The 23395-nt window shown below is 44.9% G+C and overlaps 2 protein-coding genes across 2 annotated transcripts in view; both read right to left on the reverse strand.

Annotated features, from left to right (window-relative positions):
- Nucleotides 1-237: 237 nt before the first annotated feature.
- LOC106709132 (collagen alpha chain CG42342) overlaps nt 238-23395 on the reverse strand; it is a 64979-nt gene continuing 41821 nt past the window's right edge. The window contains exons 2-24 of the mRNA XM_045679242.1: nt 13244-13314; nt 12939-12974; nt 12574-12609; nt 11784-11819; nt 11326-11397; nt 11041-11109; nt 10692-10745; nt 10343-10522; nt 9981-10092; nt 8155-8237; nt 7793-7927; nt 6191-6217; nt 5794-5841; nt 5144-5248; nt 4936-4980; nt 4628-4699; nt 2994-3020; nt 2661-2714; nt 2520-2546; nt 2414-2449; nt 2013-2147; nt 1627-1821; nt 238-980 (exon numbers count right to left, since the gene is read on the reverse strand). Of these exons, the coding sequence (XP_045535198.1) occupies nt 1633-1821; nt 2013-2147; nt 2414-2449; nt 2520-2546; nt 2661-2714; nt 2994-3020; nt 4628-4699; nt 4936-4980; nt 5144-5248; nt 5794-5841; nt 6191-6217; nt 7793-7927; nt 8155-8237; nt 9981-10092; nt 10343-10522; nt 10692-10745; nt 11041-11109; nt 11326-11397; nt 11784-11819; nt 12574-12609; nt 12939-12974; nt 13244-13314 (1649 nt within the window). The 3' untranslated portion in view covers nt 238-980; nt 1627-1632. The remainder of the gene's footprint in view (nt 981-1626; nt 1822-2012; nt 2148-2413; nt 2450-2519; nt 2547-2660; nt 2715-2993; nt 3021-4627; nt 4700-4935; nt 4981-5143; nt 5249-5793; nt 5842-6190; nt 6218-7792; nt 7928-8154; nt 8238-9980; nt 10093-10342; nt 10523-10691; nt 10746-11040; nt 11110-11325; nt 11398-11783; nt 11820-12573; nt 12610-12938; nt 12975-13243; nt 13315-23395) is intronic.
- On the reverse strand, nt 18977-21673 carry LOC106711739 (serine protease inhibitor). The gene has a single exon (XM_014504139.2). The coding sequence runs from the start codon at nt 21621-21623 to the stop codon at nt 20424-20426; it is 1200 nt and encodes a 399-aa protein (XP_014359625.2). The 5' UTR covers nt 21624-21673; the 3' UTR covers nt 18977-20423.

Consider the following 23395-nt stretch of genomic DNA (forward strand, 5'->3'; position numbering starts at 1 on the left):
AGAGTTTATCCTACGCCAAAATCATAATTTATTAGCGGGTAGACCCCTCCTTTGTGCACACAATACGCCTTTCCACTTGGCGCGCTCCTGGCACACCTATCTTATTTTATACATATATAAATAATTATGAATTATTACTTAATATTATCTATTAGTCTTAAAAAAATAATACAATATAGCTTGATTTATTTACAATGATGTATGTACCTAATTAATGTGAACACTAAGAGTTACCTCTTAGTGTTCACATTAATTTGTACGAAGGTTTTTTACTTACAGTGACCGTATTATTTATATTAACATTATTTTACAAAAACATTAAATAATGTAAGTTACATAATAACATATTTATGTATAAGTTGTTCTGACAATTCTCATTGGCAGTTATTTTTATTTGATGGCATTATACACTCGTCTTCGTCTTCGTCCGTGATATTCCACTAACAGAATAATTATCCCGCAAAGAACAAAACTATGTCCTGCTACTTACATATATTTCATATCAACAAGAAACATCACTAAATACAAGTTATGGTTTATTCTTTACGAATTAGTGCAATGCATTTAAGTGCTAAGCTCTTAAGTGACGTTTGTTTGTTGCTTTGTAAACTATTGTTTTTGGATTCGAAAGATGGAGCGAGTGAGTGTGACATTGTCTTATGGTCAATTTATTATCCGTTCGTATTATCTTTTTGTCGGGTCAAGGAGAGAAGTGTGCCTCCCCCGCATCCCTGTCAAATATTCCTTCGTTGTCAAATTTGTTTGATCAACATTTAGTCAACATTTATTTACATTAATTAAACATTACAAATATGGACAAAAGTGTCAAAACAAAGTCGCGGTTTATTATCAGTCGATGTGGATTCGATGGCAGCGAAACAGGGCTGCGGGGCTGAGGGGCTGCGGGCGGCGCCTCACGGGCGCACGTCCTTGTCGTCGGGCAGCAGCAGTCGGCGCCGCACCCACTGCAGCATGGCGTCCTGCGCGAGCAAATCATCATCACTCTGTGTCTGCCCGCTGCTGATCATAGGCCTTCCACGACGCCTTCCACAATATGAGATGCGCGTCATCAGTAGGAGATCCGCGCACCGCATCCAACCACACCACAATCGACGTCTTAGAACGAACTGAGGAAAAGTTCGTTCTAAGACGTTGATTCACCTACAGACGAATGCTTACCAAATTCCAGATATATCAGTCTGGATCGGGATTAGAAATATTGTTATGAGGTAAATCGTGCAAAGATCTCAAACAAATCATGTTACTCTTATATAAGATTAGTCTAGCTTTGATTTCAGTGTTTTGTTAGCGAGCGTAGGTATTATAGGAGAATGTCATGCAATGCGTGTGTTAACGACGAATGAGGGCGACTTCACCATGGCAACGATGTGACAAGAGATAACGAAAATTCGTAGAAATAAAATGTACTTGTTGTGAAGACATAAGTTTTGGTGAAGTCGCCCTCATTCGTCGTTAACACGTGTGTAGCGATGTGCCGGCGGCGAAACGAAAGCGACCAGACGAGCGCGGTCGCCTGCATCGCAGACATCGACGCTAACGCACTAAGTTAAACTTCAGCGGTGGCAAGATTCAAACGAGAGGCATGCAGCGGAGAGCGGCGAGGACCTGCGCTCAGTCTCGGCGCGGGTCGTGGTGCGCATTGTCGGTGTAGTCGTCGTAGTCCCGCGGCGCGTCCAGCTCGTCCTCGCGCACCTCGTACTCCTCCGGTTCGGGCTCCGGCTCGCCGTCGTCCGGCTCCGGCTCGACGCTTTCCCCGCGCCCGGACGCGCTCCCGGCGCCTTCCAGCCGCGGCTCCCACACCTGCCCGCGCACCCCATGCCACGCCGTTAGTATACAAACAACACTAGTGTTAGTGGCGCCGTCGTCGGTTAGTCGGAGCGACCCTATGTAAGTAGCAACGCCACGACTACGCGTTAGTATTCACTCCTTTACGTCAAATGTTGAAAGGTATAAGGGGTCATGCGGGAGAATGCGGTGGGGAAGGGGCGCACCTTGGCGGGGCGCCAGCCGCAGCCGGGCAGCGGCAGGCCGTCGGGGCCGAGAGGACAAGGCGCGTCGAGGCCGGGCACGCCCTGCTCGCCGCGGTCGCCCTTGTCGCCCTTGCGGCCGCGCTTTCCGCCCGGGCCCTGCGCACACAACCGACACTCACTAAACTTATTTACCATCTATTAAAGAAGTACCTACTTTGGACATCGTAGAACGTTTAGCGTTTACTTAGCGTTACTCGTATCTGTATTATATTAAATGGCTAATGTTAGATTATTAGATCGTTCGATAAGTGTGCACCTCGCACATCGTTAGTAAACGTGCAGAGAGGAGAAATGATTAGCGACAGACCGGTGCGATGCAAACGGCAAGCGGTTAAGGTATAACATGGCGGCGCCACACTTACCGGTTCTCCCTTATAGCCCTTATCGCCTTTCGGGCCCTACAGAGTGAAAAGGGCAAATTACTACCGGTCGAGGTCACAAATAGCTAGGAATGATAAGAATACCGACCTCCTGTCCGGGAATGCCGTCCGTACCCTGAAAAAGTTAGGAAGGTATGTTAGTAGCAGTATGGCGCATAAAAAGTAAACGCGCATCCGACACAAACGGTAGGCGCCGAGGGTCCCGGAGTGGACCGGGCGCGGCACGTACGGGCAGACCGGGGTCGCCGCGCTCGCCCTTGCCACCCGGCTCGCCCTGCGCCCCCTGCAACACAGTGCCATGCCCATTGCCGGCGCCCATTGCCCGCCGGCCGTGCTTCCCCGCGCCATCGGCATCACATTGTGAAATTTAAATCTTTGTCATCATGTGAAGGTATGCACGGAAAAGTCACAGTACATTTAAGACTGAAGTTCATTAGACATTATACTCGGTAGACATTATACTCGGAACGCCCGGGCGGCGAGTTCCGTTCCGAACTTGTCGATACGTGTCATTACGAAATAGCTTGTAGGTAAAACTCAAAGTAGAGATATATAAACTCACCTTCATGCCGTCGAGTCCGGGCGGGCCCTGCGGAACAACGGACACATCAGCTCGGTACACTCCACTCGCCACTTCGTGCATGCTCATGCTCGTCTCGCTCGCATTCGGACCCATTACGTTTGCCCGTGCGACACGACATGTGCGTGGAGAGCGCGGGCAAAGCGCGGGGATAGCGCGGGGATAGCGCGTGGAGAGCGCGGGAAGAGCGCGGGCAAAGCGCGGAGAGAGCGCTATGCGTCGTGCATCGTGCATCGAATAAAAATGTATGCCATGATAGCATAACGTTTATGCCACGGGGAAGAATTAAAGAACAAAGGAAAAGAATAGACGGATATGCATAGCATGCAATTTTTATTTTTCTCGAAAATAATATTTGAACAACAATATTTAATGATCTCGTGGCTTATGGTACAAATGACAACTCTCATGTAAAAAAACTAAATCTTATTCATAATAAATACAATACAATAGGAGAGTCCAACAGCTGCCCGGCGAGAGGCAGGCGAGAGGCAGGCGAGGCGGGGAGGCGGGGCATGTGTATCACCGCCCGACCTCCCGGACCTTTAACAAACTCTTACCTTAAAGTAAATCGATACAATTTTGTACATTTTTTAGACTAAATCACATTATAAAATATATAAAATTACATGTAAGCCTTCGAAGGCCAAAGAAATACAATATGGTACTAAACATATGAAAAAGGTGAGAAATGAAAAGCGAGCGGACGCGGCTAGCACGCGGCGTGTGCGCGGCTAGCACGCGGCGCGCCTGTCGCGGAAGACAGCGAGCCATGCCCGAGGTTCGGCACTCGCTCTCGGAAAGGTCTCTTATTAAATTTACAATAACGTTTGACTTTAAAAATATCATCTCTGATAGAAACGGCTTTAAAGGATGTAAACATTTCTGCTCGTCATATACATACATATAACACACATGAAGCGAGTTGAAGAATTATTCAAATATTTACACATACGATAGACATAAGAATAAATATATGAGGAAAGCTGATGCCCGGGCGAGCCGGCGCGACCCGGTGGCGCTGCGGGCGCGACCCGGTGGCGCTGGGGGCGCGACCCGGTGGCGCTTCGGGCGCGACCCGGTGGCGCTGCGGGCGCGACCCGGTGGCGCTGGGGGCGCGACCCGGTGGCGCTTCGGGCGCGACCCGGTGGCGCTGCGGGCGCGACCACAAAAGTTGCGGCGTCACGACGACGAAATAAAATATAACAGGCGATGTACATTTTTGCAAATCTTAAAACGACCGCCTCCACCAGCCCGCGCCGGCGACCGCCGACATCGATGCTGTCTTACAAGTTGTCTTAAAAAATATATCATATTTATACAAATTTGCAACACTTACATCCTAAATTTGGTAACGTCTTAAAATAGAACGCTTAGAGTACGTTTAGACTAGTTACAAATTTTACAATTTACAGATGTGCAGCTGCCGCGGCGGGCTCGGGGGGCACGGGGGGCGCGGCGGGCGCGAAGGGCGCGGCGGGCTCGGCGGGCGCGGGGGGCTACGCGCGCGCGAAGTCCGGCGGCCAGCGGTTCTCCTGCACCACGACCCGGGTTAGTGCGTCACGCCATGCGCCGGTCCGTCTAGCTACTGCGGTTAGTGTCGGGGCCGTACTCACCCGGGGGCCCGCGGCGCCGGCGGGGCCCGGCTCCCCCGGCGCGCCCGCCTCGCCCGGCAGCCCAACGGGACCCTGCAACGTCCATGACTTCGTAATCATTATTATTTAAAAATGGAATTTCAAATTATACCTAGGTAGAGGTTTTTCAAAAAGACACGATATCTATAGTATTTTTTACACTTGATGAGCGAGCGAGTTATCCGATGTCACGACTAACTGTCCGCTGTCCACACAGCCCTCGCAACTATTTAACTAGTTCAGGCGAGAGGACAATCGGAAAAAAGTTTTCATGAACGTGGAACACTAACCGGTAGTCCCATCGGCCCTGCGTCTCCCTTTTCACCTCGTTCGCCCTAAAACAAAATAAAACAATTTTACCGATTTAAAATTAGAAAAACTAAATTGATCGCAACGTCTTCGCAATCACCGCGACGCGTCGTGCTGAAGTGAATTTCTACAAATGTATGGACGCTCTTATGTCACAACTGGAAAAAATCCTAATTCATATTATCGTACCGCCTTTCCGCGCGCTCCCGGCTCGCCCTTGTCCCCCTTGATGCCGGGCGGGCCCGCGACCCCCGGCGCACCCGGCACGCCCGGCGCGCCCGGCGGACCCATCATCTGTACACAGATAACGATCACTTACACACTACTCTAGTTTCAGGGGATGTACAAGAAATGGTACATGTGTTGAAAAATTTTCAGAAACATTAAAGTATGAAGAAAAATGTAGAAAATTTTAAAGTTTTGGTATTTGAGAGATACAATACAATCTCTTTCGAATTAAACTTCCGGACCTCACTCAACGGGCCAAAAGCAGAATACCTCATTTGACGGTATGAGACGGGTCGCGCCGACTCTGCTGCGGGCGACCACTGTTGTTGTTGAGGGCTTTGTAGCTAGTAAAAAGTTAGATTATGCCAAAGAATGTAATCTCTTAACTTGTTCATTTCATATTCGTAAAACTTATTCGAAAACAGCAGCTGTGGTAAATTGAATACTTATAGATATTGATCATTGAATAAATATGTTCCGCTTCATCATACAAACTGTTGCGCTATAGCCAGCTACAGAGAGTGTCGAAACTATGAACGACAGCAATGACCACAAGCATTGTTATGGCAATGGTTGCCCACAGAGCACGGCCGCGGACGACCACAACTTACCATTTCATGTCCGTACAGCTCGTAGCCGGTGCCGTCTCCCTGCAAATTCAACAGTGGCTATAAGGATACATCCTTTGATACAGAAATAACGTATTACATTTCCAACGCTAGGAACATACGTCACAAGATGCATGTTACCTGTCCCTGTCACACGGACAACTATTACTGAATATTGTGGTATGTTACTAAATATTATTAGAAATGTTTTAATGTAATTTGATGTTTTCCAAATAAATGTTTTGTGGATCGGGTCAGTAACTAATCATAAATTTAAATAATGTTAATGCTCTTTATTCCCGTCCAATACGTCTCGCGGCCAGTGTGGAGTGCAAATAAGAAGCATTGTCCTATGTGTCAATTGTATGGTAGATTGCAACGGACGAGAGGAGATAGTTACCTGCCTTCTTCTCAGCTTCCTGTACTTCTGCGCGCGGCCGCCGGCGCCACATGCAACACAGAGCGTCAGTTACCACAACGGGAGACGCAGACACGGCGCAGACACGGCGCAGACAAGGCGGGAGGTAAAATCAGGTAGGCCAGATTTTTTGGTCGACCGATCGGCCCAACGAGATTTTTTCCCATTGGACGATTGATCTTAAACATATGAACCGATTCTGATAGAAACGTGTACAGTTATTTGGAAAAGTTTTATTGTAAACTAGCTGACGCCCGCGACTCAGTCCGCGCGGAATTAAAAAAAACGTTATAAGTAGCCTATGTGTTCTAACAGACTATGTTCTACATCTGTGCCAAATTTCATCAAGATCCGTTGAGCCGTTCCAGAGATACCTTTTAACAAACATCCATCCATCCATCCGACCATGTAAACTTTCACATTGATAATATTAGTATGAAGTAAGATACCTCGTTAGGATCCATTTCCATAGTTAATGAAGAAAGACGTCAAGTTCCAGACATGACGGCTGTTATGATTATTTATTCAATATTCTATGAAAACTTAGATAAAATGACTTGGAATCGTGAAATAAAGGTAGGTCAGGTAATACTTGTAATGTGTTAGGTTAGCATTGTAGTTATGTGAACAACAGTGTTTTACCAGAAATATTTTAGAAACTACGACTTTTGGCGCAATTTGCAGTTTGTTTGCGGTTAAATAAGAGCTCAAATACTAACAAGGTCTACCTGATATCCAAAATTCATAACATGTCATAATAACAAAAAACAGATTGTATTTGATTGTTTGCAAATAAATCGGTCGACCGATTGGCCCAAGGGGAAACTCCCGACACGGCGTCGCTCACAGCACTCTCAGCAGTAATACTCTTATATAGATGAACGACTGGTGAGTGCGGCGACGAGACGCGCTTGCATCGACCTCTTCATTTGTTACAGAAAATGCAGAAAAAATAAATTAGTCAATGTCCGAGTGTTGTAAGGACGCGAGCGCCGCTACCGCGCACCATCGCTCGCCGCACGTCTTTGTCTATATTATACAAATACAAATACAAATATACTTTATTGTGCACTATCATGGAGTTACAAAAAAAAGAAAGTACAACAGGATTTTCACAAAAGGCGGTCTTATCGCTAAGCAGCGATCTCTACCAGACAACCTTTGGGTAGAAATTAAGCTAAGTAAACCAAATCGGTAGGGTGCACGCGAACAGTGATAAGAAATAAAAAAAAAAAAAAAAAACAATAGAAATATTAATAAGAGAAAATAAAATAATACAATATTTCAGCAATATATAGCCAAATTAGAGCTGCAGATAGTGATCTTTGACATGTTTTTTAAACGATTCAATACTTTTACTGCATCTAATAGAGAGAGGTAAGGAGTTCCATAGTTTCACAGCGTAAACCGTGAACGATTTTGAGTAGAAAGAAGAAGTGTGTGAAGGAGTAAGAAGAGAAAAGTTTGTACTAGAACGCAAGGTGTGGTCATGAGTGAGATATGTAAACTTAAAACGTAGATAAAACCCCTAATAGAGATAGCGACGGTTTGAAAGCACTAAAGGCCCGAAGGAGATACGCTTACCGAGTCGCCTTTGTCGCCCTTGTCGCCTTTGAGGCCGGGGTAGCCGGGCGGGCCGGGCAGACCCGGGGCGCCCAGCATACCCGGCGAGCCCATATCGCCGTAGTCGCCCTTTACACCCTTCGGCCCCATTTCGCCCTGCAACGATCGCAGTTTTTATCTTTTATCTGTTTAACTTTTCATTCCGAGTCCTTTTCTCTTATTGTAATTTTTTTATTGATGTAATAAAATCATCATTCATTTCCTCAATAATAATTTACAAAAACTCATACAGCAAAAAGTATCAAGGATCACGACATGTTCGTGTTGGTGTCCGAAGGTCTATTAAAGACGGAACATATTCCTGAGCTGTTTCCGAAAGTTACCGGCTTGCCAGGAGGTCCGGGCAGGCCGGTGGCGCCGGGCCGGCCGTCGGCGCCGGGAGGTCCGCGCGGCCCGTCGGCGCCCGCCGCGCCCGCAGCGCCCGTCGCGCCGGGAGCACCTGAAACATTACACGATACGACTTAATGCCTAGCGCACATACTCGCCGACGTTGCGCTAACTTACACACGATTATTGCACGTGCTCTCCGGTCTCGCTGTTAACTCCAACAATTAAAGAATGCTTACATTTATATTTTTAGGACGGCTCGTTCGCTTATCTATTTAAATAAAATTCAGTTAACGAATGATGACGATGTCTCAGAGGACCTAAAGAAGCTGCTTGTCGGGGGCGAGGTCGCGGGTGTCGATGTCTATAATGCAGTCGGCCGCGACGCGTGCTCCCGCAACGTGCGGACAGTTGTCGCGGCTATCCCCGCATCCGGCCACGGTATGACAGTTCAAACGATATGAACATTATGATAGCCACTGATTAAATACAACATATAGGTATAGCATATTTACCTGCGTCCGGTGGCCTAGCGTTGTGCAGCCGGCGAGCACCGCGGGACGCCGTACAGGTTAGCGGGTAAGCATTGCCGTGGCTTTAACGCGTTAGTTGTCATTTGTACCGCTACCGCAAAGTGTCTACAGATCAAAACTGTTAACTGTGCAAATTATATCAAGCCATGCGAATGCGCGTGCATCATGCAATCTTCCCGCATCTCCATACGCAGGCCTCATAACGACTGCTGTTACACTGACGATACACTGTACCGACGACGTGCCACAAGACAAGTTTTATTATAGAAATCGTTGAGCAGAAGAAGAGTAAGGTCGACTGTGTGCGGAGCGTTCGCTTGTCAGGAGTTACATACGTAGATGTCTATGTAGTACATTTATCTTGCAGAGGGAGCAAGGGAAGATGATGAAAGAATTTTAAAAATGTGCGTATAACAGGACATTATTTTACAGTTATATTAAGCGATTTATTTTCTAATTCTGTGATACAAATACTGGATTACTAGCCAATATCATGTAAGTACATGTATAGTAGAATTCAAATATGTAGTATTCAATATTCAATTCTATCGTCGGATAAGAGAAGAAGATGCATCAATTAGTTCTTACCGTATTAATTTCTATACATTTAGAAAATACAGAAGAGAAGCAAGGATCGACATCACACTGGTCGATATCAAGTATGGTATATGGTATCCGGTAGACTCGGAGAAAGCAATCGATAAGAAGCGATAGGAAGATGTTCCTAAGTAAGAGATGACTGTCGGAGAGACCGCGGCAGAGGCCGGGCGCGGGTCGGGGCGGTGCGTACCCGCTTGCCGCGCTTGCCGCGCGCGCCGCGCTCTCCCGGCGGGCCGGGTGCGCCCGCCGCGCCGCGCTCGCCGCGCGCTCCCTCCGCGCCTTCAACACAGTGCTGCTACAGCAAGCCGCTACAGCACACGTGCACGCTCACACTCGCACACACAAACACGCATACTCACTTGTACGATATTATACGATTACTTATGTGTTGTTTGGCTACTGTAACTTATGCAGTCAATCAAATATATCTATAAGGAAAACCAACACAAGCGGGTTGTCGATTAAATATTTTTTTTATCAATTTTATTTAGAAAGATCGTTTAGGCAATTGACTTCTAGGTTAGGTTGCTGTAGACTTTAGTGTTTCGATATTTTTATGGAGCAGCACCCCATGTGCGCCAGCGAAGGCCGCGGGGGCGCGGAGGGTAGTTGGGCTTTGCGGCCGCGCGGCCAGTGCGAGTAAGCTACCTATGTTGCGGCATGTGAGTAAGCGGCCTGCCAGGCGTGAGACTCACCGGGGGGTCCGGGGGGTCCGGGTGGTCCCTCGATGATGCCAGTGGGGAACGCATCGCCTTTCAGTGTCGTTGTGTAGCCGCGCTCGCCTTTGTCGCCTTTGTCTCCCTGAAATCAACGGAAACATATTTTGGCTTCTCTTAAAAGTTTTATCTTACGAGAGAATTCAATCAGGTGTTATGAGCGAAAGCATTAACACGTAATCGAAATCATTTTTACAAATCTCCAGTAATTATATAAAATACCTGCAAAGAAGAATAGGAAAAATTTAATGGTGCGTTTGTAAGTTTTTATACGCGAGTTCGTATGTGATGCAAATATGCGATAATGTAAGATGTATTAACGAATCAATATATACCTTGTGTCCCAGAGGGCCTTGCGGGCCGGGGGGTCCCTGCGGGCCGGGCTCTCCTTGCGCGCCGACGGGCCCTGGGGGGCCGGGCGCGCCCGGCGCGCCCGCGCGGCCCTCCGCGCCCGCCATGCCGCTCGAGCCCGTCGCACCCGGCGGGCCCGGTGGCCCCGGCTCTCCTGGCTCGCCCTGCAACACAAACCGAAGTGTTCCTCAGTGTGAACATCATCAGCCGCTTCACTTACCTTTGGTTTGCATGTAAAAGTTAAAATAGTTTACCGCCATCTCTTTATGATGTATATGGCGTCATAGAGTCTTGTTTTGGGAGGACTAGACAGTTGGGCAGGGACGGACTCACCTTGAGCTGGATGACTGAATGCGCGGAGATGTTGTGGCCGGCCGCCTGCAGCCCCTGCGGCGTCGGCAGTCAGTACACACACACAACATGGAAAGCGGACCAACAAACATCAACATATTACTCAAACGAACGAATCTAAAAGCATTTATTCTATAAAAAATGAAAACGACGGTCTCGCGCGGTGCGAGAGCCGCCCGCGGTTGCGCAAAGCGACGTCAACTCGATGCAATTACAAACGTTGCAAAAAAATATTGAAAGCTATGAGAAATATTAAAACACATATGTGTCGTGAGATCTGAGCGGCAAAAGAAAAGGAGGCTAGGCGGCGTGGGCACACAGCGCGCGGTACCTTCACGGCAATGATCTCCGCCGTCGTGTAAGGACTCATCTTATAGTTGTCCACGGATCTTTTCACTCCCTGCAACCGGCGCAACACACTTTAGTAAGTTTGCCTTCGCCTCGAACGCCGACGCTAACGCTTACATATATATCTCAATTTTGGATTCCTGAATAACTTTCGGAGCATGTATGTATGTATTTGCAACAAGGTACTATTTTGTGAGATCTGCATTTATGGATATTAATATATTAAAGGTAAATTTATACTAGAACAATGTGAAACAACCGTATATACCTTCACCGCAGCGAAGACATCGAAACCTGGACTGCCCAGCTCGCCTTTCTGCCCTTTGTCCCCCGGCCGGCCCTGCAACATTGTACATCCTGCATTGTTGCATACTGAAGACACAGGTTTCATTGCGATGTTTATGTTAAACTATATGTATGACTGAATCCTGCGCGCGTTGCAATGCGCAATGCCATCTTAATCAAAAGTCGAAATTATCAAAATAATGTTATGAATTTTTTTGCGCTATGGCGCAAGAAAACATTTTTAAAAACAAAAAGAGTGAGAAAGAGAGAGAGAGAGAGAGAGAGAGAGAGAGAGAGAGAGAGAGAGAGCAACAATCGGCGGCCACGGGTTGAAGTAAATATTAATATTATAGAGATTCAAAGCCCAAGCTCTGTCGGCCGACTCAAACAAAGTGCATTGGCTACGAAGCGATTTGACTTCCAACTTCAAAATTGACTCACCGGGTCTCCCTTAGGCCCGTCCAGTCCAATCGGTCCCTGAAAAAAGTGCAGTCAATCATCAATATCCAATCTAGATTAGTTACATATTATTATGTATTAATTGTTTTTGTACATATAGTTACAGTAATAGACTTCTAAACCAACACGGGAAAGGAAGAACAGAAAGAAGTTAGGATGAAGCGAAAGTATTTTGTAAACAGTTCAAATATGGTTATAAAATAGAAAATACATCATGCACCCCCAAGGATTATTGCAAGGTCCGTCTCCCAGGCCGGGGTCGCGGCCGCCCGCTCCTAGAGGCCGGCACACACATACTTATACCATAATTTACCAAAAAACAGACTCAAAGTTTAACTACCTTCGTACCTACGTAGACTATCTTCACGTCTTAAACTTTAAGCATTTTAATTTTTTCAAAGAGACACAGAGAGGAAAAAGATCTTGCGTTGGATAATATGTCATATTATATTTTTATTTTTATGAAATTCGAAAATACCAATCTCTGATGTCTTGTGTTTACATAAAAAAATAGTTGTGCTCGTTATTGTGAGGCTACATGTTGGTCAGCATGACAGGGCCACACTGACATGACAGGGCACGGCCGCGCCCAGGGACAGATTAGTTGGTAAATGTTACTAACAAACAAATTGTAATGAGCATCTTTGGTGAGAGGTAGGCTGGAGGCGCGGAACGAAGTGGGTTACTGTTGCAGTTAGTGGGGATTACGGGGCGTGCTACGCTGGGCTACGAGCTACGAGCTAGCTACGGGTCGCTACGGGAAGGCTCTTACCATAAAGCCTCGCTCGCCTTTCTCCCCTTTGCTCCCCTGAAACGTCATACGGGCGTACAGTAGCCGTCTGTATGTGGCGACATCGCCGCGAGCCCATCGGGACCGAATTGAAAGGAAAACGGGTGAATCGCTTTAAAACTCTACACGACCACATCTTAATTTGATTAAAGTTATAATAAAAAAAAATTAAGTTAAGAGCATTGAGATTTGTCAATAACGGTTTCCGTTTACCGCACCGCTTCTCGTGCGTGTGACACTCTGCAAGTACTCGTAGTGCGTCAGTATGAAATAGAAAAGGAGTAAACATTTAAATGAGAAAGGAACAATAGAATAATAAGAAAAAATAAAAAATAATAAAAAAATACCGGAAATCCATTCTTCCCCGGAGCACCCATTAAACCCTGAAAAGAAAGTAATATAAGTCGTAGGCAATGGCAAAAAAAAAGATTTCCGGTTAGATGCAGGGTTGGGCTAATCGCTAATGCTCCACGATGTGACAGTGCGGAGAGGGGCACCATGGTCTCGGGGCGAGGAGGGGACGGAGTATGTTCAGAGTTGCCGCGGTTTTCATTCATCCTCGGTTATACAAAAACCTGTAGTAGCCCCTGCAACTGTTACTGCCACGACACCGATGATATTTTTAAACGAGGCGGAGATAGCGGGCACTCACCGGAGGGCCAGGGTCGCCGGGGTCGCCTTTCTTGCCCTTCTTGCCGCGCTTGCCCGGAGGGCCGGGGGGGCCTGCAAACATAAATTATAATTTATGCGATTGCAACTGTAGACTTTTTGAATATTCATTTTTATGACATGTGTTTTATGAGGTGTGTTTCAGTGTTTGATGCGTACATATGTGAAGTTTTCTTCGCCTTAAAGCGATAATGCAGAAACCATCATCAAAAGAATACCTCTAATGATTGTTATTTCCGAGAACTTGTTTGTAGGAAAAAGCTCGTGCATTACAGTTTTAACAACTGTAATGATGAAGGCGCGACCGATGCCACTCGCGCGCCGCTCTCAGCTTGCTTATGAATGTGTGCGGTAGTAACATAGGCTTATTTATAATAAAATATCCTACTAAACTTTTGCGGCAGCGTCTTTTACTAAAGCAGCGCGGGCCTTAGGCGATGCTAATGTGGAGAGTGTCGAGTGAGATAACAGTCGTCGCCTGCCTTGTCCTTTAAAAATTCATTGACTCTTCACTCTTGGTCTTCTGGAGATTGCAACTACCTTTATTTTCTATATATGTTTTCTAAACATAACGTGATTAAATGATATTATGAAAGCATCTTCAATCAACAATACATGTACTGTACTGTCGTACAGTTATAGTGCAGCTGCCCAAACGCCGACGCCGGTAACTCGATTCAAAAGCGGAAAGCTAAATTTCAGTAATAGCTTCTATGGTTTATCTCGGACATACACCGCGACACGAGACTTTTTATGACTGGATATAATTTTATGATGTCCCCGCTTCGAAAAATATTAGAAATACTCGAAATATGCTCTCTGTGGAACTCCTCCTTTTTCTCTAAAACTAAATAAAATTGCATCCAAATAAATTTGACATTTCTATTAGGTGACGTCAGGTGTTGTAATTGTTCTGTATCAGAGTTGCGGAACAGTCACCGCCCGCACCGCATCGCGCCCTTTGCCTCGCTCGTCGCCGCCGCTGATGTTTATATTATAATAATAGACGTTCGCCGCCCATTCATAAATAAGTGACTCGTCTCTATGTCAGCTAATTAAATGATATTAATTAGGCCCGTTTGTGTTTTAGAGTTGTAGCTTCACAAATAGACCGAGTCGATTTGTCAGCGTCTTTGTTTTATAAATGAAACTAGCGACCCGCCCCGGCTTCGCACGGGTGCAATGCAAAATATACCTACTACAGAATAAATGCACAATTTATTTAAGGTACTTAAATGGATAAGGATTAATGTATTGTTTAAAATCACTTCGTAAAAGAATAAAAATGGTTATGCTGGGTTATCCCTAAGAGATAGACATATACCATCGCGGACTTTTTTGTTGAACTTTTTAAGGTGAACAATACTGTAGTACATTATTTTGGTCTATCTCGTAGGGTTCAGCCAGCGTTTGCAATATAAGCGCAAAAAAACGTGCTTATTTACGACATCACATTAGAAAACTTTAAATTTATCAGTGTTTCTCTACTATATTATGCATTTATTATACATACAAACCTTCCTTAAGAATCACTCTATCTATTAAAAAAAACCGCGTCAAAATCCGTTGCGTAGTTTTAAAGATCTAAGCATACATACGGACATACAGCGAAAGCGACTTTGTTTTATACTATGTATATTGATGAAATTATAGCTAATTAACTTTTTGAGACGTTTAATTTCTACGTTTGACGTTAGTGTAGTTATATATAGTAGTGTTAAGTTGACAGTAGGTAAGGTCTAGCGGCTGCCGGATGACCTGGTAGACGGAGTCTGGGCAGACGTTGCCCCAGAATGACACACGCGGCGGGCGGCAAGTGGCAGCAAAGGGGATAAGTTGCGATTTTGAGCAAAGCAATAAATTGATGGAGCTAATCGGGGTCGTAATGAGGAAGTCGCCCCCTTTCGCCGCGGGAGGGGAATTGCCGGGACTTTTTTCTTCAGATCTATTATATTACATTCTACACACGTACCTACATGTGAACTTGCATGTGTGCAGTCTTATTGCACTTGTTACAAGACAGATCCGATTATCCGGCTGCATATATCTTTACTCGTGCTTTACCCACTTCACACTGTGATATAAGTGTCCGTGGAAGGCACGCAGCCAGCCACGCGGCGGCGACGCTGCGTGCACGCGCCCAGTACGCGCGGCGGACGGGACTAGATACTCCGAGCTGCCCTGAGTGATGACTCCTGAGTATTATGTCTACAGTACTTATTTCGGAATGTTCACAGCAATCATTCAAGAGACGGTACGATATCTGCGGATAGCAAAATATCACCAACATTAAAACTTTACTTTTCACGGTTTCTTCATCTATACAAAAATGTGTTTGAAATCGAGTAGTAGTGCTATATTCATATATTCAGTATTGTCGTAGAAACTAAAATGAGATCCGACTTATTAAAATTTATTCCCAAGAAAAGCGAGCACATGTGCAGTCGTCGAACATCTCCGAATGTCATATTCAGTCATCTAAATGCATGGGAAATACTAAGATATGTAAATAGTGGCGGAGATACGAGGAAAGGGAGAGTGCGCCCCCCTCCGGGCATGACTGCGTGTTGCTGCGCGGGGGCGGGCCGGGCGATCGGCGCTGGCCGGTGGAAGTGTGAACCATGCAAAAGTTTTTTATTCATTTACTTATTGATCCCCTTCATTTAATAAAATTCAAACTTTTGTAAGTGTTGCTTGGAATCCTATTCAAATCTTAGATCAAGAGCGCGCAAGCGCATGCGACGCTACGCTAGAAAAGTTATGCCGCGACCACGAAACTAGCGGGAGCGGCGAAGTACGAGTATATCGTACCGCTCGTCGCTAAATTCGTGCCCACAGCCTTACAATTCTCTGCGATTGTCAATGCATCCGCTACTACCGGCCCCCCGCCGCCTGCACACACACACACACACACACACACACAGATCTTACCTCATCGTAAATAATATTTTACCGGGATGCGGTTAAATGCGGCAGTGGAGTGGTCTTTTCACTTTACATATTAGCTTCAACAGATATTAATTAAATGTCCTTTTTTAACTCTGTGGTATTTATTCCCTTGTTATATTACATGTATTTACAAGCCACACATAATCTTTCATCGGATTTCATTTCTGTCATGATCATTCAGTTCGTGTTCCTGTAAAAATAAGTTTATGAGGAACTTCAATTTGAATGATTTATGTGGTTCTGTTGAATTTGTCGTTTTGTCGTAGCTCCAAAATATTTTCGCTCGAGAACCAGATAATTTGAATGAAAATGAAAGTTCCCTTTGTATAATTTTGCATTTAATGTTTTTAAAAGCAATGAAGAGAAAATTTGCAAATCCATTAATGTATTAACGGTATTTTCAAAATTCGTCGACGTCTTTTGAATATTAGGATGCATGAGTGAGGTGCAGGGGCGGGGGCGGGGGCGGGGGCGGGGTCGGAGTGACTCAAGTGCCATGTACGATGTCCTTCGCACCTTCAAATAAAATTAATGAGTGATTACAATAGAGGCCGGCGAGGTGGAATGCTGTAATTAATTTGAAGCGGCGCGGGGTGAATGGGGGAGGGGAGCTCTGAGATGTATTATTAATAAGGACGTCGAGAGGAGAGCGACACTGGAAGGCATTTTCGTCCATATCTTGAATTCTAAGCTCAAACGAACTCAGTAATTGCTGCCAATGGCAAGTACATTTCACATTCCTGCACATTAACTAGCCAACATATAGTAAACATAGCACATATATTTTTGTGTTATTTACTTTGTGTTAATTAAAACAATCACAATGTTTTCTGGCTTTTTTACGATTGTAATATGTTTCGTCAATAATTGTGATCGCAGACGGATAAACGAACACGGACAGACGTGTCACAGGGTGACAGGGCGGCAGGGCGGCGTTTCTGTCCCATACTTTGACGGTATACCTCGTTACTTGCCTCACTAGTCACTATTGAAGTTAGCTTTACTTTTATTAAATGCAATAAACACGAGCAAAATAATAGTCTTGATGTTTTATTATCAGTTTGTTAATATTATAGAACACGAGGGTATTAGGATCGTACGCCAAGTTCACTAGCGCCGCCTCGTATATAAATTCTAAGCTGAGTCCTTGTCGCTACCTATCGCCACTATAGAGCCCGAGCCTCTGTATTTACGTGCCAAAATGATGTGGGATTAATTTACGAGTCGCAATGCGCCAGGCGCCGGGCGTCGGGTGCCAAAGCCTGTCGCCCGTCGACCCATCGCCCGTCGCATCAAACAGCGGCGGACACCACACGTGCGACGCACCGCATATTAGAGAACTTCTCCTTTGGCCATAGAATCACTTTATGGCTGATGGTCATCGTAATGTGGGTAACTGTGATATCTCGACGACATTTCTCTTTACACAATATCTCATAAGAGTGAGTCTAAATTGTCTTCAACTTTTGATTAATGTATATACCTAATTAAGAACGGGTTTTGAATTAACTTAAAGATACATTTGTTTATATTTTGAAATGCTTTAGTGTGTGGAAATGGAACAGATAATTACTATAGCTGTCCTTAGTTAACATTCACCACGTTTATAAATGCATACACAAGATGTGTTATTATAACGTTATTCCCTTTCTTTGATCCTTAGGCTATGACATGACGTATGTCGCTGCCGATAGGCAGAGTAGCGGCGAGTCGATACGACATCCGCTGAGAGCGCAGTGAGGTCGCGGCGGGAACTCACCATCTGCGGAAGCTGTGTGGACACGTCACATTTCGTCCCGGGAATACGCCAGCAAACGCAAAGCGAAATTATTCTATGTTCGATGAGCGGCATTTGATAAAATATCAATAGAATCGTGTGTACGGTGCGTTGATATCCTGCGTCACACCTGTTTTTACTGATTGCATTCAATTATAAGAGGGATATCCTCAGAGCTGAGCATGTGGCGATCGCGGTACGTAAATTCGAGGGATATGGTGGTAGGATTCGACAGCAGGAGACGTTATTAGTACCGGACATATATGTGCAAATCACCCACAAGTAGACCATGGCGCGCACACGACGGCGGCGCGGTGTACTCGCGTTTGATAACGATAAGCGCTGGGTCACCAAAGTACATGTCTATCCACTTACCTATAGTTGGATGTTTTTTTATACTTAGCAGGCCGTAAAATAAAGGTTCATAAAACATAAAAGACAAAAACATAAACAAAAAAACACGAATATCATAATAAAAGTGAAAGGTTTCATAATGCACAATGCATAATTAGGCGTACACCGGCTGGCGAGCGTATGTGTGGCTCATCCTCTGGTGGCTAAAGTCACGGCAAGGTCAAACGTGACTGTTTAATTGTACACGCTACATCAAGCTCACTTTTCCTTATTTACGACTAAACACAAATGATCATGTTTATCAAATAAACTGTTATTGTCCTGTTTAAATTGTTATTGAAATACATTTTGACTTGACTGTCAACGAACAAGGAGAGACTCACGTGAAGCGACCGCCGCGTCGCCGCGAGGCGCAGAGTTCACTATGTATACGCAATGAGCTAATGAGATGCCTTGCCCACCTTCAATAGAAAGGTAAGGAGGAAACAAACAAAGAAAGGAATCAATTTTACCATTAATCCCGTCCCCGTGGAATCCGAGGTGTTTCGACTGTGTGTGGCGGCGGCTGTGGGACTGACGGATCGCTCGCCCTGCCGAGACTCATAAGCAATATGCTTAGTCCCACCCCAGTGCGACCCCGCCCGCTCACCATCGAGTCCCGACCATCGAATTGTCAGCATCTTAATCCCATAATTGAATTTATAATGGTCGGTTTAGAGCAGTTTAGGGTGTTTTCAGAACTAGGTCGCCGGCCGCCGGCTCGAGGGATTCGGGACGCGACAATTGAGTGCGTATCTCGTAATAACTACAATATAAGAGGAGTTGTTTCATGCAACAATTCCTGAACAACGTAATAATGATGTTTGAATTAATAAATCAACCTTTAAAGAATAGGAAATGAAATTCCCATTCGACCGTTTGATCGGTAGGCCGATCGGCCCAACGGGAAGGGTTGGAAAGGTGGGTGGATTTGGCAGATGAGGGGACGATGTGAAGGGGAAAGGGTTCTTTGCGTCTCCTCCTCTGTGGATTGAAGGTAGGCAACGCATCGGCAAATGCAGATGTCTATGGGCAACGTTCACAACACTATTTTGGCGAATTCAAGTAGCCGCTTACTCTTTTGTCTTATGTAATAAATTATTGCCTCCGTGTGGCTAACCCGAAAAGTTGTCTAAAGGCCCTTGGTTCGCCGCTGTACGCCGCGTTGCCGACTACGAGTTCCAAAGAGAAAGTAAACAAGTTGTTTGCTATCGGTATCAACTGTGGCTAATAGAATCGCGCGCCTCTTGTGTAAGGAGCAACTGAAGTATACCGAATAATTTATTGGTCTTAACAAGGATTAATACGTCCCGGGAACGCTACAAAATGATCCCGCCGCACCGCGCCGTGCGACTAAACAGATCCCGGCATTATCAAAGCGCGACTTAAACAAAGTTTCGGTTTTATTTAATTTGACATAAGACGGAGGCGGAGTCAGATAACGTGATAGTTAAGTTAAATGTATTATACCATGTAGTATAATCCATTTAAGTAAACAATCACGCAGTTAAAGTAGATCAAACAAACTATATTATGTACATTCACCTAAATAACGCGTAACAGTACTCCTGATAAAGTTCTACTGGCTCTTGAGGGTCGAGATTTGGAGAGAGAAGACACAGAATATAACTTTTTAAGATATAAATGTAATCGATATTTATGCGTAGCAAATACTTCTCATTTAACGGGACTTGTAAACTAGAAAATTGGTATTTTTAGAATTCTTTATGTGAACCAAGGATTTATAATAGTAAAGGATAGCAGGGAGGTCGACCTTCGGCAATATGATCACTAGTTGAGGCATATTTTTATCGTATATAATTGATTAATAAACATGTCTTTGATAATTTTCCATAATCGAATTTTATCCTCTCCTCTCACCGGCTTTTAGACCATAAAATTAACATTAGATATCAATAACATTTTAGTCCTTGTTGTAGGAATCATCTAAGCGACGATTTAGAACAATAAATCAAATAATAAATGTAACAGGATAATAAATTAAAAATACACAAATAAGAATAAAAATGTTACTAGTACCCGCTCAGTACACACTCGGCTTGGAATAAGCTCCCTCAAATACAGGAATTTTTGTTTCATTATCCACAATAGCGAAGAAGAATGGTTTATTCGCGGTGAAGGTGAGCGAGAAGCTTTTAAAGGAGAATTCGGCCTCGGTGGCGGCGCTGGCAGCCGTGCCCCGCTCCGACACGAGCACTGCTGCGCGCTGCCGCAACGCTGACACATGCAGCGGCCACTGAGACACCCGCGGGAAGCTCGCCGCGCTGCTGTCGAACATCGCCCTCAATCCCATCGCCGTTAGGAGCTCCTTCAAGTTGTCAATGTTGGAGGAAATCTTAAATCTCGGCAGGCTCACGGTTACCTCTTGAGCCTCTACTTTTTGTAAACGTTCCACTATTGTTCTTAGACTAGTTGTTTTCAAGGCACCTATAACATTCCTCAACTTTGTGTCCGCGTAGGGGAGGAACACGTACATAGAGAATTTATTATCATCGTACGGCAGCTCGACCACCGTGGCGTTTATATCGTCCATATTCCAAGCTTTAAAAAAGTCGGTCAGAGTCATGAGGTTGACGCGACCGATTTCGTTCGATCCCTCGTCGTGGAACGGACTATCTTTCGTGTCATCTGTAGGAAAAGGTTTTGTCCAGGCGCCCTTAAATCGGAGAACGTCCACGATTATCATTGCGACATCTGTCAAATCGTCGGCCTCCACGATCTTCTCAATGGATCCGTTGGTAGCGGATTTGAAGTGCTCGTTGATCGCCGCCGCGACGCGCTCGCGGTCGTCAGCAGAGACCTCTACCAACTCGCCGACTCCGGCTTCCTTCACTTGGCTTCGAAATTTATCAATAACCGACATGTTTTTGTTGACGAATATCGCCGAAGCGCCTTCTAAACCGGACCCGACAGTTGGCGAGTAAATTTTTTTTGTTATTTCAAAGAATTTTTTGACGCAACTTTTTTTTGAACTCATTCGGAGAACAGAGTTCAGTTCTTGCAGCGAGGTGCCCGCGGCGCCGAGGGAAGTGTAGGACAGCAGTGTCCAGGCGGACAGGGTTGAGGCCACGAAGTGGTCATCGGTATTTTGAGCCAGCTTTTGCACCAAGTCTGCGGAGAACTCGTCCACCGACTTTGAGAAGGATTGCACCGCCGCCCGCGGGCTGCAGCGAGCCAGCGCCGCGGGTACAAACATACAAATTAATAATATAAGTTTTGTCATTTCGTGCGGTTCGTGGAAATGATAAAGAAGACTGACAATTAATGAGTTGACAGCGTTAATATAACAGCTTTGCGTTATCGAGCGACCGGACGCTTAGTAGGAAGGGATGCGCATTTGTCGATGCGATACGATCTTAGCTTTTGCACATGCTTTGACACATGCTTTGGCCTCGATATATATGATATCGTGAAAGAAAAATGTAAACATTATGTATGTGCCAATAAAATTATATACTTAATTAGTTAGTTAATTACTAGTTTTCATTAAAAAATTCTAATTGCAATAGTTTAAGTGAAATTGCTTTTTAAAGCAAAACTTAACATTTTTAATACTAAAATTCGGGCCAATTATACAAAAACCGGAGCGGAGCGGACCGTATGTGCACATCTCTAGCACCACGCGGGTACACGCGGGATGACAGCAACGCCTCTCGGGGAAAACCGCCGCTTTGTTAATTAACTGTTTAGCATTGCGTTATTACTGCAATCATTTATTATAGCTTTGTTTTTGTCCTCTTAGAAAAGAAATACACACGCGGGCCGCAAGTGTTCGTACATACAAACCCGCTAAAAACACTGATTCATCATTGTTAAATTTTCAGTTAGAATACAACAAAAGCTTCTTTTTTAACGGTAGTTTTTTTCACAAAATATAGCTGACAATGTTGACTGTCGCACAGGTCTCGTGGTAGTGTGGCTCCACTGCTTCACCAGGCCGACAGACAGCTGACGGCCGACAACCTGACATGCTGTCACGTTTATTTACGACAATGCGACACTTAGCAAGTATTATTTTTGGCGTTCAGTGCGCTTCTTACCACTTACATAAGTACCTACAGTAATGACACCGATATAGATGTTACATGTACGACACATGCAACAAACAACGGGGACATGGTACATTTGTTTAACACGTGCAGATTAGGTTTAAGACAATGAAGAAAAAAGATGATGTCTTCATTAAAATAAACATTTGCAAATGTTCTTTGATCAGAAGATTTATAGTGTCGTCAAGTTATTACATATTTTATTAAGAGACGTGCGGCTGACGGCAGGTAAAGTTGTATTGCCACTCTATTAGCGGCCCATTGAGGTCGCCTAGGCGGTGGCGGCGGCGGCGGGTCAGGTGTCAAGTAATTCATAATAAACCGATTCCCCGAGCTCAATGGCGGCTTGCGGCTGGAGACGGCGGCGCTATCCGAGGCACATCGCAAATGACTACATATATTATGTGGGATATCCGCAGGGAGTTCATTAAAATCCGACACGCGGCATCAGTTAACTTAAGCATGATTGAAATTATATAGTTAACGATTGCGTTTACGACAAAACTTATAGACTTTCATTGCAGAGTATGACACTGAGAACTCAATGAATTACAATTTGCCGTTTGTGTACCGCAGACAAGTGATGCAAAATTATAACAAACGTGTCACTTTAGGAATAAAGAATATTGATACGTATTGTATTTCATTGCAATCCGATATCGTCTGCTTTAGTCTGTGCTTGATGACACAGAATTGTGTTTCATCATCATCACCTCACTATACGTCCTCACCGAGGGGCTCGGAGCCTACCCCAAGGTAGGGGTGACTAGGCCATAGTCATTAGTAGAAATATAATTTAATATGAATAAGTATTCCATAGAATTGTGTTTATTTAACCTCAATAAAAAATTGTACATACTAAATGTAGGCAACGCCTGTGCACATATTGCATCGAAATGATCCACCAGGCAGATGTAAAAGCAAAAAGCTTCTCCGAACATCGCTT

Source organism: Papilio machaon, chromosome 9 (genome assembly GCF_912999745.1).
Source record: "Papilio machaon chromosome 9, ilPapMach1.1, whole genome shotgun sequence".
Lineage (NCBI taxonomy): Eukaryota > Metazoa > Arthropoda > Insecta > Lepidoptera > Papilionidae > Papilio > Papilio machaon.

Coding starts and splice junctions, on each gene's coding strand:
- LOC106711739 (XM_014504139.2), bottom strand. CDS start 21,623: ATGACAAAACTTATATTATTAATTTGTATGTTTGTACCCGCGGCGCTG.